Raw genomic sequence first — 17,188 nt, 5'->3', positions numbered from 1 at the left:
TATGTGTACTCGTATAACTTCAGATTGGAAGTGAGATAGAATTGCATGGTTATTACTAGGTCACATTGTTATTTCTATCTAGAGAGGTCTAAATCTGAAGATACAATATAGAAACCGGTCTGGCTGCTGATAAAGTTCATGCTCACAATAAATTTGGAAAAGTTTGTCTAACGGAAAGTTTTCATTAATTAGTGGTGTTCAGCATTTGTAACTTTGCTTGCTGTCTGATTCTTAACTACGTGTACTACCTCGCTACACCTCCCCCACCACGCCGGCTGGCACACCCGGCAAACCTCGCATTCTCTATAGTTTTCATTCAGGCACTGGAAACTTTATGTGCATTTGTGACATGTGCGTGTATGCATTTTTACCAATATGACATTCATTTTTACTCAGCATTCCCGGACTTTTCCGAAATAAAGCCCAACGTTACGTATATTGCATCATACGTCCACCTTTGATCTGTATCCATAGCAACTTTTATGAAAATGGAAGTAAAAAGTTTTTTTCACGTGTTGTCTATACAAAGGCAAAAATATAAAAAGCATATTCGGCATCGGTATCTGTATCTTGTCCCCGCGATTTTATTTTTTAATACACTTAATGGAAAGATTTAATCTCTACGGATTTATTATATGTTCATAATGTTACTGGTTATGTCAATAAATGGTAATGTGTTATCAGATCGTGGCGGTCGACCACTGGGGTAGCAGGCTGTAGTCTGGCTGCAAACATTTCTATTTATTTTCTACGAGCTCTTCGTATAGTATCTACGTTATTTCGATGTGATTTTATTGCATAAAATAACGTAAAAATATATCCAAATAGGTTCATCGGTTAGACCCAAATTTATGCAAACGCTCGTACGGTTATAATTTATTGCAGCATGATGGTTTATGTTAGTAAGTGTCTATTGTTATATTAACAGGTAAATTGCATGTCCGTTAACGGTAGCGTTTAACTGCATGTCTCGTTTGAATTGATGCTCTAATTGAATCCGAAGCAAACCACAATAACAACAAGCAAACCAAATTTGCAAAATTGATTAAATTTACATTGTTAGTATTAATATTATATACTAACGCGTCCACCTGACCTAGTGGTTATATACTAAGCAAATTATGCCCATATATTACTACTAACCACATTTGGCTCAAAGTTCACTAACTCAAATCCTTTGGTTATTAATTTCGTGCATTCACCATTGACATAGGTGCCCAGTAATCGTCCAATGGCTACGAAATTTTTATGACTACCGCTATCCTTATTTGCTTTGTAACTTCCAGTAAAAATAAGTATTTTTGTAAAAAAAATGATGAATAAGTAATGTAAGATAGGTCTTGGTACACATTTACACACTCGGCACACCTACTTGTATAAAAAAGCTGAACTTATAAAGTTCTCGGAACTCACTAATATGTGAAAATAACTTCCAATACGAAGACATGAAAAAATATTTTGTGTATGATAGCTACGATATGGATGTACAATTTATTTCTAAATTTCTAAGCTCTGGTATGGAATTTCATTCAGTTTTAGGAAAACCGATACCAATATTCCGTTTTTACCGCAACGAAAAAATATTTTCCGAATAATATTCGAATCCTCTTTTCTGGTGCATGGAACTCGATCGGATTTTCGATTTGGTCTACCTATGTCCGACATAAAAATATGAAACGAAATATGATTCAAACGTAAAAATAATAAACAAGAGCGGAATTCCTGAAATAAACCCTGGCTCGGTACAAAAAAAATATCATGATACTCAAACAATAAAGCTGTACAAGTGTGGATTAATACTACAAGAGCCTCGCTATCGACAAAATCAATGTTTAATCCAGTGCTATTGCTATTTGAAATTTTGAAGGGCTCTTTCATGTTATTTTTATTTTACATGTAAGTTGTTAATAACAGTCCATTTTACTACTTCTGGATAAGTATCAGTTAGCCCTTTATTTGATACTTGTACTTTTGTTGTTGTGTTGTGTTTTACTAATAAATAAACTAATAACAATTCTTAATTTCTTAGAGTATGAAGTCGACCTAAATCAATTTTTAAAGAGATAATGTTACAATGCTTTACGCATTTACAAATAATTTGAATTAAGCAGCACAGTTCCTGTAAGGTACCTACAATACAGATGCAGTTTCAAAATTTTGTCACCGATTTCAACGGTGCCCTTTACTCAGTATTGATTTACCCATTATTTTGAGACTCGTTGTGTATGCGCCGGAGCTAGATTTGTTTTCTTACATTCTAAGTATGTATAGTCTAGAATGTCCGTTAATTAGCATATAAAATTACTCATCCTGACTGGCTGTTTGACTGACTGATAATATAATTGCATTGCACAGCTTTACCTTTAGAAGTAAGACACTCATGACATTTGGACAAGGGGTACCATTTGTAATGTAGACACCCCCTAAGAAAGGATTTTTAGTAATCCACCGCTAATAAATAATTAGTAATTATAGTGCCTGCAATAGAATGAAGGACTTCTATTTACTGTTATATGGTTGGTCGGTGTAGATTCAAGTCAACGAATACATTCGTGCTACTTAATATATCAGTAACAAATTCCCGGGTAATATTCGATCGCATGATCGACTTCAACGAATTAATTTCAAAACGAATGTTTGTATTTCAGAGAAAATTAATATACCTAGTAAATATTTCGTGGTACTAAACTGCACATTATTTGGCAAATATGTAACTCGTTCTATATTAAATTCTAATGAAAGGCGTTGTGCTTGTAGGTATGTATGGATACCGGCATTACCGGTATTATCAAGAAGAGAACATTTCAGTTTGTAAGGATAAGGTGCACTTACGAGTAGATCTACTATTTCTGATGAAAAAGCGATACCCTTTTTGTTAAATGTCAACAGCTTGTTAACAGTAGAACATCGACATTTTCCGTACCATCTTTTACGAACAAAAGAAACCTCTAGCTAGGATTTCATTAGAAACGCTTTACAATTTTGTTGTCTATTATCCAAATTATCGTCATACTTAGAAGAAAACCCTGTGAAATAATATACATTGCAACGAAGTTAAAAAATTCCGCCCTGAATTCGCATAAAATTATTTTACAAATAATATCATAAACTGCTACTAATATGGCACGTGGCAATGAATGCCTTCTGCGCGTACCACTTCCGCTTTTATAATTTGTCCAGATAATATAAAATAAATTACGGTATTTTTTACACATTTGTAGTATTCAACCAGTCTTTATATGTAGGTACATATCATTTTCAAGAGATTTTTCCGGCATAGTTATTTGATTTTCTCTGTTGGATAATAATGTTTGTAACAACTTTACCCGCAAAACATTTTTCTTTTAACCCATTACTATCCCACTGCAGGGCAAGGGTCTCCTCCCCCCAAACCAGGGAGAAGTAAGGCTTAGAGTCCACCACGCTGGCCAAGTGCGGTTTGGGGACTTTTGCATGCCCTCAATAAATGTATTAAAGAAATTTTTGGCCATGCAAGGTTTCGTTACGATGTTTTCCTTCACGGTTATAGCAAGTGATAATTATAATTTCTAATACACACGCAAAATAAAAAAGGACTAAAGACAATATTTAGCAAAAATAATTTAGCTATAAGGAAACAAATTAATAACAGACTATGTTACATCTTTGTAGGATTGAACGCAATAGATATTCTGTTGTGATTGAATCGCTTTGAAATGCTTTCCCGAACCAAGTACATTATAAAAGCCGATTTAGCTGGAATTCTGAATGCGACATGCGAGGCTTTAAATACTCGCCGTGTATGACTAGAATCATTGCATATACCTACATATTTATACAGAGTTGGATCTTTTGTCTAGTTTATTTTGTCGTGCGCCTGGCAACTTTATTATCATCGACAATTTTGTGGGCAGCATAGAACCTTGAAAGGCGTACTTCTGTTTCATCTTTTATTTAAAATATGGCTTCCCTTTACGAATTGCATCTCCTGACTGACAAAAACTTGACTCCTGACAAAAACTGACACGCAGACGATACAATGGTTGTAACAATTATGACGTGTCGTCTGCATGTCAGTTCGTAGCTGTCTGGGCTTTGACAACATGGAACCTGGAGAATCGGATCCTATAGAATGTAATTAGGTCTTTTTTACAAAGACAGAACTCTCCGTACAAACTATTCTTTAATCATTTGTTTTACAGTTACTAAAGAATGGTAGAATAGTAGAACTAAATAATGATTCTTTTTTCAAATAAAATGGTTCAAAATGCGTTTTTATGACAATAATAAAATAGAAAATGTATATTATGTAAAACCATGTAAAAGGGTGCATGAAAGACACCGACGTTTCGCCATCAACAGTGTTAGTGCCATGAAATAGAGAGCGAGCCTATTGCCGCACACGTTTCCTAACTTCGGACTCCTATTGAAAAACATTCTAATGTAAATTAGAAAAGACGGTTCAGGAATTGAAAATAAAACCTTAAATGATCAGCAGTCGAATACACAGCCGACCGCGCCATAAAGGCAGTCAATTATGTTATATTTGGTTTTAAAAAGATCAAAATGTAAAACATAAATAAATAGATAAGTGGATTTAGAATTTCTCTCCAATAATCCTCGTAGCGTCCGCTTTTTATTTCCGATTAGCAAAGAGGATTTGAGGAATAAGCCGTCAGTTTTCTTTCCCTTGGTAAACTTCGAGTTATCTGTCTTCGCGGCTCATTTTCGAGAAATTTTCAAAACAAAGACGTCGGGAAATAAGACCACACCAATATCCACACACGTGGCTTAAATTTTGAGCTAAATCCAGGACACAATTTTCAAAGAAGTTTAAGCTTTTAAATTTCTAAGTCTAGTCTAGTTTTGAATTATTATTTCTATTTTAAATTTAATAGCAAATATATTTAAAGTAAGGTAGGAAATCGTTAGTAAACGCCAGGTATTGTTGAAATATGACTAAAAATATACGTATACAATTTACATACTTGTACTTATGAACGGTTATTAACATAATTAATCCGAAATCATTCAACATTTCAAACTGATGGCAGTTTCACTGTGGTCTGTGGGTAGTGGAAATCAGTGAAATGAGATGGGTGGGATTAAATTATAATACTGCTTTTGTGCTTTAAAATTTACGAACATTATTACAATGGGCTTATTTTAATGTCAATACACCACGCAGGTGATACCTATGCATCCTTTTGTTGGGGTGAAATGAAACACTACTACGGTTTGACTCCAAATCTCTGCTGATAATACCTAGTACTTACTTATTATGAGTAGAGTAACTATCTGTTTTCATACCGAAACCATTAAACCGATGTAGAAGAAAATGTATACAAAGATAGTTTGAAAGGCAAGAAGGACATCGGATTGTTTTTAAAACCTAAATTCCTCAGAAACGGTAACTATAGGGGTAATGAGCCATAAACTATAGTCCACGCGGGGACAAGGACTGCATAGTAGTAAATATTCAAAAAAGTCTTCTATAATTATCAAAGAAATCATGTAAAGCGTGTAATGAAGCAAATTCTAATGTATAGGCTACAGTCAAGTGACACTCCCATAAAATGCAACACAATAAAATAGCGCTTTACGCGATAATCAATACCCGCAGCTTCGGATTGGCCCTCACAGTTCAAGTGGACGAATCAAGAATACTAATAGGCGATTAGTCTTACACTTTTACTCGGGCTTTTTATTTTGATAACACAACAATGGTATTTTTTGTAAAGTATTTTTCACCGTTATCTGTTACATTTAAAGGAGTAAAGATTGAATAGTTACTGTTATTCGAAGTTCCGCTTATGTTAATTTTACAACGCAACAAGTTGCCTCCGCTGATACCCGTAGGAATACTGAATTTTGGCTAATATATTGTAGGAAATACATTTTATGAATTTATATTCGGTAAAAAAATCGAATATGTGCCCTAGGTATTCATTTAATCGAATAATTTTGGCTTGTCGAATACTGTGGAGTTTGATCGTTGAGCAGAGAAAACAATAATATCTCTTCGGTATTTACTTGAGGTTGTGTTGTGATAGCGTTAACGGCATTGTCATTTTGTCCCTTGGCCAAAATAACCTTGCTTCGAAAGGTCTGATAGCGAGGTTAAGCAAAAAACAGTTTTTTAATGAAGTCACGTCATGTGGCATTCGAGGCATTTTTCTGGTTCTAAAGGATAGGGCCCGAGACAAGTCCATTGGCCACTAAGCTACCTTTCAAACTTTTTAACGTAACCTTTTAACGTTTTATTTCGCCATTTATGCAAAAAAATACCGAAAATTTACGAAAACAAATTCTTTCCAAAAAATTATATGATGTGATTCATATAATTTCTGGAAGGAATTAGTTTTTGTCGTATTTTATTACTTATTCACATACACTCTAAAAAACTTAACTTATCCATCAATAAGTCGAATGAATTATCACCCATCGTTTATTTTACATCAGGTCCGGAAAAGATTAGTGATGCCTGGCTTAAACATGAGACACTGAAAATTAAACTAACCTCCGGCGACATCTCGACATCATCAAGTGAATAGAGGTAAAAGTTCGAAATAAAAGAATTGTTCGGACTTTTATCATTGAGAGTTGGTAAATCTTAGGTTTTACCGTACAGTTCGGGCTTTTACAGTAACATATATAAAAAACAATATCTCTATGCATTGATTTTGTTGCAGGTCAGATAAGTCCCCAGGCAGGGGATGCAACTGGGCGTCTCTGCCATGTGGGCGTATATAGTAGCAGCGGCTCGGCGTGACGCGAACCGGCCGCCAGTACCCAAGCGTGACTCATCTAATAAACCAGATGACAACTTTTACAAGTAAGTTTTCGTCTTTTTCAACAAGTGAGTCTTAGGCACTCAGTCGTGCATCTGTCAATCAAAACTGATAAAATTCACCATGACGGTAGTCCAGTACCGGCGTACCGGAGCGAATCCCGAAGACTATCCATTTTAAGAAATTCTACTCCAGGACAAACTCCGAGCACAGTTATAGTCAACGTTTCTTCTTCTAATATCCTGAAAACAAGGCCTACACCAATGTGAGGACAGCCTATTTATCTATATCTAGTACTTGGGTTTAATGTTATTTTGTTGTTGATCTGGCGTGTGAAGCTGATGAGAGGATCTGCTTGGCTCTGCGTTTGTTGCGTCTCAATTTTTATAGAAATTTAATAACCGATCTATATGACTGTAATAAAGTTTCACCTTGTTTTGATTTTTCAAATGACAAAGATCACTTATCTTCATTTTAAAATTAAGTTTATCACACGCGTTCCTCATACCCTGCCCGTGTCCGTGCCCCTGCAGCGTGTGACGTCAATTCTCCCACGTCGTCCGGTTCATCCGCCCCCATCATTTTTTAATTAATACCTTTATAAACAATAAAAATAATATACTGCTTAACTATATCCTATATTGTTTTACTATCTAAGTATTTTTGTCTTCGTAATAGCGAGTGCGATTATAACGCCAAAGAGTTAATCTTTCGATCTCGGTACATAAGGCAATTTTTTCATTGGTACTGAATATAAAAAAAATATGAGTATAAGTTTTCAAAAACCTTTCCTGTTTCCAATAAAGGTTTTTCTACCTTTCCTCTTCTCTTGAGATTTTTCATGTGTATAGTACGCAAGGATATTTTTTTCTTTGATAAAAAACAACGTAGAAAATGCATAATAAGTCATACGATTGTCAATCTTGTCTTACTAGCATTAAAAGCACTGAATCACTCCCCGTTTTTGAGAAGAAAGAAGAAATAAAAATTAAATGTAAAAACGTTTAGTTTTAATTTATTTTCATAGCGCCCTTTTAGTAACGACTGTATAACACTTCGATATCTGGGAAAAATGTTTTCGGAATAAATGGTTGAACGAACTGTGCGTTTTCTCCTTTTATTGCGAGAAAAACATACTATAGTAACGCAATATTGCAGAAAAATATTGTTTTGGAATTCTCATATTACAATTTACAAAACCCATCAAATTGCAACTACTCTGTGAGACTTGACACAATTGCTTGCAAGCGCCATCTGCACTGAGCTTCTGGTATGACATCTTGATCATATCATCTTGACAACTGTCTCTAAACCAATCAAGCCAATATGTGTGAGAGCCGTTTGGTATATGTATAGAATTTAATGCCTGATCAGTCGGAGGACAGAATGTGATTGTCTGTACCGTTAATTAAGATGATACTCTACCTTTGTAGTGTGTACATGGAAATGCACAAAGCTAGCCTTTCACTTACTGTTCTACATACCTAGACTACATTCTATACAATCAAATTGTTGTCAAAGGAATCTATGTTCGGGTGATACATTTGTATTACACTATTCGCTATTGTTAGTGGTTTATCATGAATTAATTACCGAATGCTGCTACCAGAACAATTGATACAAAAGATGAGTTTCTAGTTACTTCTCTGTTTCTTCACACAATACACAGATTTGAGCTAGATCGCATAATTGTTCTTGATGTTTCACATGTCTTAAATACGATAGCATTAAGTTACATTTGCTGAACGATTGCTCATAATTCGCAATGGATACTGCAATAAAATTGTGAGTAGATTTTGACTAGCAATATGCACATTCCTAACTGTATAACGCGTTCATCCCCGTATTACATATTGCAATAAATCCCAGTAGCCCTTCAGTTTGTTTTATGTTGCCATTTCCATTTTTAAACATTGTCAATCGAGTATCCCATTCCTCTTTATATGTACACATTAGCTATCTTTACACACTCACTTTATCGCGCATGTAACAACTATCGCGCGTGGAAGAATGAGCGTAGACCACGTGCCGCGCTCATCAGTCGTGCCTGCGAAGAAAATCGTGAGCAAAGATCATTCCGGTGCGTAATCCCGTACGCTTCTAAAAACGCTTTATATTCGTATTAATATTTTAACTTTAAATACTTACGTTATGAACTTACTGGGTTGTGAATGTATTCTTTTATATTATTTTTTTCATAAGACATTTAGGGTCAGCGCTGCGAGGCAGGCAGTCGCGGTTCAGAGTGTCAATGCAATAATTCTTTCAGACACATTGTTTCCAAAACGCAGTGAAATATAACAAATCTTGTCTTTCTTATGCGCTTAGCGCGATTGTTTTTTGATTGGTAATTTTACGCGGCCCCCGTTCTTATAGCGCCCAGGTCTTATACCCTACCTGCCGCACTCTAGTTATTACTGTTACTCGGATCAGACTGGAATTATCATTCTATCCTAAAATAGTCAAGTCCGTTTGGCCACGACCTACTTCTAAAATGTAAATGCCGTACAAGCGACGTTGTTCTCTAATAAATAAGTATATATACATCAAAACTAGTTTGTTACAAAAAAACAACGATTGAAGATGTGTTTCGAACTCCAAGATGCGTTTTGTTTTAGTAACATAAAATTAATTTCAAAATACTCTACGGGATCTACGCACTAAGCGGCCAGCCGTGCGGGTGACCGCTATTGAAAATTTGTACGAGTATGTTTTCATTCGCACTGCGATGCAGTTGCCGGCCGACCGCTCCGGTCGATCTGAGTGGTACGGCCAGCCGGACGGTTGCATACGCACAACCACGACGGTTTCTTACCGGAAATTACGTTTGGAGTTGATGCTATCCGCCACCCGGCTAACCGCAAACGCAACCGCGTCCTGCGGTTGGCCGGACAGCTGACCGCATACCGGCTAACTGCATGGTGTGTAGGTCCTCAGAAAACTTTAAAACTGAAAAACGTCTACCTCGTTAAAGATCTACACATCGTGTCTTTTATTTACTGTTAATGGTTTCCATACAGCGTTCTAATGGAATATATACAATAATATACATATTATTATTATTACAAAACAAAAGTTCTTAGTCTTACATATATATTATGTCAATTACGGGCTAACACAAAATTTGTTTTATAGACGCCCAGTATTTATTAATTGTAAATATTGGTTCCAGATCTCCTTAATATCGTTACAAGAACGGATTATCAGTATTCAAACATTTCGTCAACTCCGTCTTATGTTGAGTGTAAAGTTCTTCAACTTACTCGTATTCATCGGATGTAGTGAAACTGCATTAGTTCTTTGTGATCGAATTCCGCAACGATGAGTTTATTGGTATCTCGACATACATCCAGTAACTTTCGGAAGATTCCATCTGAGTTTCCACGTGAGCTTCTCTTTAGAAAACATTTCTTAGAGTTCACTCGGGCTATTCAGCATCGTCCATTTCTATATCTTACATAAGTTTTCGTTTTGAATGCAAAATCAATTTTAGAATGTGACCCCATGCGTGTCACGTTTACTACAAGGTGATCCAAATAATTTTTCTTACGGTTTTTTAATTTACCTCAGTTTATGTTTTATTTTGTCGGTTTTATATTTTTTAATACGTAATATTGACTTTGGGATTATGTTACCTAATTTACTTTCTAAAGTGCTCTTCTTGATTCGAACTATCTTCTCGTGTATCCAGCTCGAAGAACTGTTCATTTGTTAACTGATCGTTGAAAAGGTTGAATTGGATACAGTCGAACCTCTTGATAGCTTTTATTCCTAATTAAAGAACAGAAAAGGTAACTTATACTATTGTTATTCTAGGCAGAAAATTACGAATTATCGTAAAAAATACTTGAAGTTTTCTAAAAGGGAATAATTTATTTCATATGCCAGAAATTGCACAATGTACTAAATTAAAAAAAAAGTTTTTGCTTCATAATCAAAATACTCGCATTCTTAATCCTCTTCGATTTACCGACTAAGAGTTTCTAATGAAATTACTATTTTTATTAAATGGGTAATTTTGAACTTTAGCATCAGACAAAAATAAATAAAAGGAAATGACAAAGACAATGAAATTTTTTACTAAGAAAAATGCACAATAGAAATGTTCCCAGAATTTTTAACTTTAAAATGTAAAAGTAAGTTTATGAGAAACGAAAAATGAACGATAAAAAATTAAAACACGAAAAATTTAATGTAATAGCGGACACTAACGAAGTTGGGCATCTAGCAATTTGTTTTGGAATATTGTGGGTTCCATGGAATACGGTGTCATTATATGGAGCAGATTTCGAAATTGAGTTGGATTCCCGGTAGAGCATATTTGCGGATGAATTGACACCAATGTTTGTTTTGATCACAGAGTGTGTAATGTGCTCACATGAAATCTAGGCCTATTCTAAGTGATATACTCGGTTATATGGTTAACTTTTGGGTGCAGTTTGTTTCATAATGAAAGATAGAGTAAGAAGATAAAACTTACTGATCATCAATATTTTTTGGTTGGTTGTCGTATGTTAAAGACAAAAAATAAACTTTCAATACTCCCTAACAATTGTTCACAATAAATGCGAGATATGTAAAATTGTTTATGTATAGTATTTCAACAAGTGAACTTGCGATCAGAACGGGTTTGTCAATGCGTGGCAGGGGCGTAGGAGTTTGACATTTCAGCGAACTGCCAGTGAGCGAGGATCGAAAGCATCACCTTGCAAATTGAGATATTGCTTGTCAATGTTGTCGATGGTGATTGTGCCGCCCTGTCCGCTGCGTTCTCTGTATTGAAATATTACCTTTACAAGTTGCATTTGATATAGACTGACGAATAGATTTATCATCGTATGTCCTATGTTGTCCGTAATAACTGGTTTCATTGACAGAATTTGGTAAACTAGTTAACTAATGTTAAACGATTTAAAAATATCGCAACTATTATTAAATGGTGATCTACAAAGTGATGTTTTCTAAGAAAGCTTCGAACTTGTTATTACTGCTGTGTTAATTACTAACACGCGATTTATTTTTCAAATGATAACCAGGCAGGTGCGCTATCAGCTGCAGTCGACTTTACTTAAACGTGTCAAAGCTCTAAAAGCCCCTTTAGCGCGAACTTTGAGTGCCCCTTAAATATTGCCAAAAACGAACGCTGCACGAGCCTTAGAAAGTATGAGGAAGTCAGATCTATAAGTAATCTACAAAATGTAAATCCCTAACTTCGTAATTAATATCAATATTGACTATCATTACTATAGTATCAGTATACTATTTGCAAGATGCAATGTTATTCTTGGTCGTTAGTATACATATATGTGTAAGTAAGAATAACGCAGATAATCATATACACAACATCGACACTGTCTAGGAATATTTTGAATTTACACAACTATCTCAATTTAAAAAAAATCATACATATGTATATTTTTAAAAATTCTGACTATATGTAAAAATAACATGAATGTGTTTTTCAAGAAATGTACTGTATTTTTAACAGTTATGTGAAAAATCAATATAATCTGTAAAATCACCCGCGACATTTATAACGTTCCTGCAACGATTTTTTTATACGGCTTAGATGCAATAAAGTTGCTCTTCCGTCGCAATTTTTGCAGAGGAATTCTTCTATTTGGAGCATGTCCTACGCGTGCGCATGGGGTTTTGGTCAATTGCATGGCTGTATCATTAGGTTCTCTTCTCGCGGCAACTTGCAAAAATTGGTCTTGTCGTTAAATGGTTAAATGCTTCCCGCCTAGATGTCTTGCAACCCCTTTACCAGTGGCACGGTAGCGTAACCATAACCTAGATTTGACGTTTTGTCTTGTTCCAATCTCCTCAGCAATACTCAGTTGAGTAGACCCAACTTACAGCATGCACACTACCCTTAGAGTTTCTTCTCACGCTAAATGGTGCTGACTGCTGCTGAATGATGCATACAATAGGTTTAATTCGATATTAATCGATAACTTGTTACAAAGTTTGATTTTTCCACAAAAAAATATCCCGATATAACTGTACGTAGACGGAACTTTTAAATTTCGCTACCATTAGGCCCCGTAAATCTTTCGGTTCCTTTTTTCAATTTAATATCGTCCAATAAGGTTTGCAATACAGTGTTTCAAGTTTAGGAACTTAATACAAAATATTATTCCTACGCGGTGTTGATGTGTGTACTTTGGGATAACATAAAGTTTACCATTTTATTAACCCTAATAATGAGATTTTAGCAACAAAAAGAATACATCAAGGATGTTTACATGCAGCATATCATCCTTTTTCTATAACAATTTGTTTGTTGCAGGTACCGGGATGTAAAACCATTCACCATATCAGGCCCTGGGCCGTCTGGGTTAAACCGCCGCGATCCCGTCGCGACCACGCGGATTGAAATGCCGGACCGAAGAGCTAATCTTCCCAGAGCTCTGCCAAAAGCTCGACCACCTAAAACTTACCCACCCAGGGCCATTCCACGTAGAGCCTATCCGCCTAGAGCGAATCCACCCAGAGCCAATCTACCTAGAGCCAAACCACCGAGGGCTAATCCACCAAGGGCCAATCAACCCAGAGCCAATCCACTTAGATCAATTCCGCCTAGGACCATTCCACCACGAACCATTCCCCCACGAACCATTCCCCCTAGGTCCAGCCCACCTAAAGCTTCGAACTCCACACCAACGCAGGATCGTAACAGCGGCCGCGTGGAGGAGGGCATTGAGCCTTTTGAACAGGTAAAATACAAGTGCTATGCTCTGTGCGCGTTAACATGTTAATAAAGGACATTGACACTCGTCTATTATTTGAATGCATTTTTTTTACGATAACTACAATTTTCTGACTCTAACGCATAATTATTGGAGTGACATAAACTGCAATAGCATGTTCCAATCCATTTGTTTGGGTAATTTGTGTCCAGCCATTCTCTGGCACTTTCCCTCTATTGTACAAGGTCATCATGCAGAATCCACACGTCTCAAATATGATGGAGGTGCACATCATCTAATGTGTCACTTAGGTTTTTTCGTAGGAAATTACTTAAATGACTGTACTACGCACTTACAATATTGGTTATTGCGGTCATAAAGCATATTTCTGTTTATGTAAAAATCAAATAATAGTCATAAGGATGTAAACTACATGCCCTTAACGAGAAAAGGTCGACTTAACCAGTAACCCTATTAACGTGAAGGGTTTTTATCAAATGAAAACGGCAATTATGAATTTGCAGCCGGTGTAATCTTATGTTATTTATAATCAGTGCTCGCATAAATGTCAGGAAAAATAGAAGTTGAATTTCATCCCCTATTTAAAGAGATTTGATTTGATTTTTTAAAATCGCTGAAACTCGTACTTATTTATTCCAAGTGAAAGCCCTATATGTATACTTTTATACTTATGTGACGAACTTCCATACAAACTTTCATCCCCTATTCTATCCCCTTAGGAGTGGATTACTAAAAAATCCTTTTTTAGGGGATGCCTACATTATAATAGACACTCCATGTCCACATTTCATATTTCTCAGTTCTAAGGTTTACGCTGTGCGACGTTTTTAGTCAGTCAGAACAAGTAATTTTATATGGATAGATAGTCAATTTCCGCGTCACTTCAGCTGTTAGCACTGGTAGAGTTGTAATCGCCGCATACATCGAAAAAAATAACAAAACCAACCATAACAATAATCCGATCCATATAAGTAAAGGAATTATGTATAACCTAAACTACTGTCCACAGTTTGGTACGGAATAATCGATGTCCGGTATTCACTTGTTAACGCGCATAGACTAAGTATTTAAATACATAATAATAAGTTATATAATATAGTATGTAAGTTTATATTCTAATTCTATTTCAAGCTAGAACACCCATACTGTTCCGTTCAGAGAGTGAACGGGACCTTGATACGGAGACATCGCAGTCTCTATTTTATTTCTGTTTTTGCTATACAAGAAAATACTAAAAACAGAATAAAATAAAATATGTGAAGTGATTTGGAATAATTGTAGTTAAGCTTTATTTATAGTATTTATTACATTGTAGATTTATTTTTGCCGCTTTTTTAATAATGACATGAATAAACTTGGCTGCATTTTTATTAAATTACCTATCATTTGAAATGTCCTGAAATGTTATTCATATAAGACAATATACACGTAAATAAACACTATTAAATCTACTACTAACTATTGGACTATTGGATCGCCGCGCCGAGACGTTAGGCATTTCAAGGTAAAATTCGTGTTGTTCTATTATACATTATACATGCAACGCGAGAGTTTAAAAGTTATCTAACACTATTGGTTCTGAAAATTCAGTGTCGGGTGTCGCGTAGGGTATCCGTACTCCTAAATAAAGAAAATGTTTTTCTTTGCATATGTATTGTATGTATAAAAACTATGTTGCAAAAATAAACAAGCACCTATGATTATTATGGATGATTTGATTCTTAATTACTATAAACTAGCTGACCCGCGCAGCTCCGGTCACGCTTTCTTGTTTTTATTTAACATCGCGCATTTTCAAATTTATTCACTTTTTACACCTTCTATGGAATTCCACAAATAATTCAAGACCAAAATTAGCCTAATCGGTCCAGCCGTTCACGAGTTTTACCGAGACTAACGAACAGCAATTCATTTTCAGTTTTGTAGTTGATGATGAGTTTTTATGGTTTTGGTTACAAAAACGATAGGTATTCCAAATTAAAATGTTGTACTTTTCTAAATTTTCGACGTTACCGAGGTTGTTCTGTGGATGGGTGACCATTTTGTAAACATCAAGTTCCTACGTATTTCGGCAGGCACGTTAAATTGTGGGTCCCGGCTGCCATTTTCAAAGATCTTTGAAAGTCGTTAACAGTAGTCAGAAGCTTGAAAGTCTAACAACCAGTCAGTCACTATCGTGTTATAACTGAGGTAAATTGGGTTGTGGAGGAAACTAAAAAAAAACTATGATGTTTTTCTACGGTTCTGGATACTAAAACAATGCAGGTATCCAATTAAACTTTAGATTGTTTGAACAACCAAAAGGGCAGCTGTTACAGATTTGTCGATGGAAACTTGTTACTTTACTGCATAACATTTTTTAGCTTTATTTGATTAACGTTGAATCAATTTAAAAGTACGCGATAGCTTTACACAGCTTTTGTAGCCCGGGAAATGTATCCTTACTTTAAAAAAATCTAATTTTCCAGTGTCCAAAGGGACGCTAAAATATTTAAAATAGTTTCTTTTAACAAAAGCTTGGTTTAGATATGAAATAAATACACTATCCGGTAATAGGTACGAGTTTATAATACGGGCTAAATACTTGTAAATTTTTGTTACAACTTACCTTAGGATGCCAAAAAATTATAAATCAACTAAAATATTCGTGAACAGTTATTATAAATCCAAAAACATACCATATTTCTTTAAAAATATTCCGATAACGAAAAAAGACCAAGGTGCTCGTTTTACTTTTTCTACGTAGTGTATTACAGTTGAAACGCGTTTTCCACTAGTTTTCATTAAATGCCTTTGTTTCAACCAGAATATTCCACTAGAATTCCAGTTATAACGAAAATTACTGATTTCAATAATTTAATTTTAAATTATTCCTTGAATTCTTTCAGCCTCGTTTGGGTATTTGAGATAATATGTTTATTACTTATTCAAATATTTATGCAACATTTTTGAATTATATTAGGCAAAAGAAATCATCTTATATTATATTATTATATTGTCTTATGTTATAGTAAGATGCGATAGTGTCAATAATACCTAATTGCAAATAATAAAGTTATTTCAACAGTTTTGTAGACATTTAAAGCAGTGGTTAATTCTTGATGTAGGTAAAAAATGGTCCTTTTGTTATAATAAAAAAATGTTGGACAACTCATATACGATCAAAAACTGATTAAAACCCAAACGGGGCGTATATGAAACCGTGTGCGATACTTCTAAATAATAATATAAATTATTAGGCAGCAGAAATAATAATTACATACGTAGATAGTAGATAATTTTTATATTGATTTATTGGTAACGATTCCAAAACCAATTATACTTTTGAAAACCATCCTCATCAATAAGACTTGTTACGAAAATATTAGTTAGTTTAAAATGATAAAACGATTGACCCTGTCATTTAAAAAACAAAGAAATTACAAACTGGCTGGAAATCGTACTTAATTTGCTTAAAACGTTTAGATCGCAAACATTGGTGTAATTGTGATGAGGCATCGAAACATGATCAAGTTAATGCATTAACTTTTAAAGGGGCAATTAGACGTATTACGTTCGGCGATGGTGGTCGGACAATCAGTATTTACGACGGAAGCTACGGTGAACGCGTCATAAACGTGACATCGGGAAGCGGCTCGTGGTGTGGCGCGCTCCTCATGGCCTATTGTTTCGATACTACTGCCTTGGACACGCACAGACTACCTA

At 35.1% G+C, this 17,188-nt stretch overlaps 1 protein-coding gene across 2 annotated transcripts in view; it reads left to right on the top strand.

The window, feature by feature from the left end:
- Nucleotides 1-17,188, top strand: part of LOC142986383 (cyclic nucleotide-gated cation channel subunit A-like) — a 50,250-nt gene that overhangs the window by 15,921 nt on the left and 17,141 nt on the right. For both annotated transcript variants that reach the window (XM_076134861.1, XM_076134859.1), the window contains exons 2-3: nt 6,672-6,814; nt 13,063-13,489. In XM_076134861.1, coding sequence (XP_075990976.1) covers nt 6,696-6,814; nt 13,063-13,489 — 546 coding nt within the window. In that variant the 5' untranslated portion in view covers nt 6,672-6,695. The remainder of the gene's footprint in view (nt 1-6,671; nt 6,815-13,062; nt 13,490-17,188) is intronic.

The sequence above is a fragment of the Anticarsia gemmatalis genome, chromosome Z (assembly GCF_050436995.1).
Source record: "Anticarsia gemmatalis isolate Benzon Research Colony breed Stoneville strain chromosome Z, ilAntGemm2 primary, whole genome shotgun sequence".
Lineage (NCBI taxonomy): Eukaryota > Metazoa > Arthropoda > Insecta > Lepidoptera > Erebidae > Anticarsia > Anticarsia gemmatalis.
Note: the sequence above shows the minus strand (reverse complement) of the source record. Positions and strands in the feature narration are given on the sequence as shown.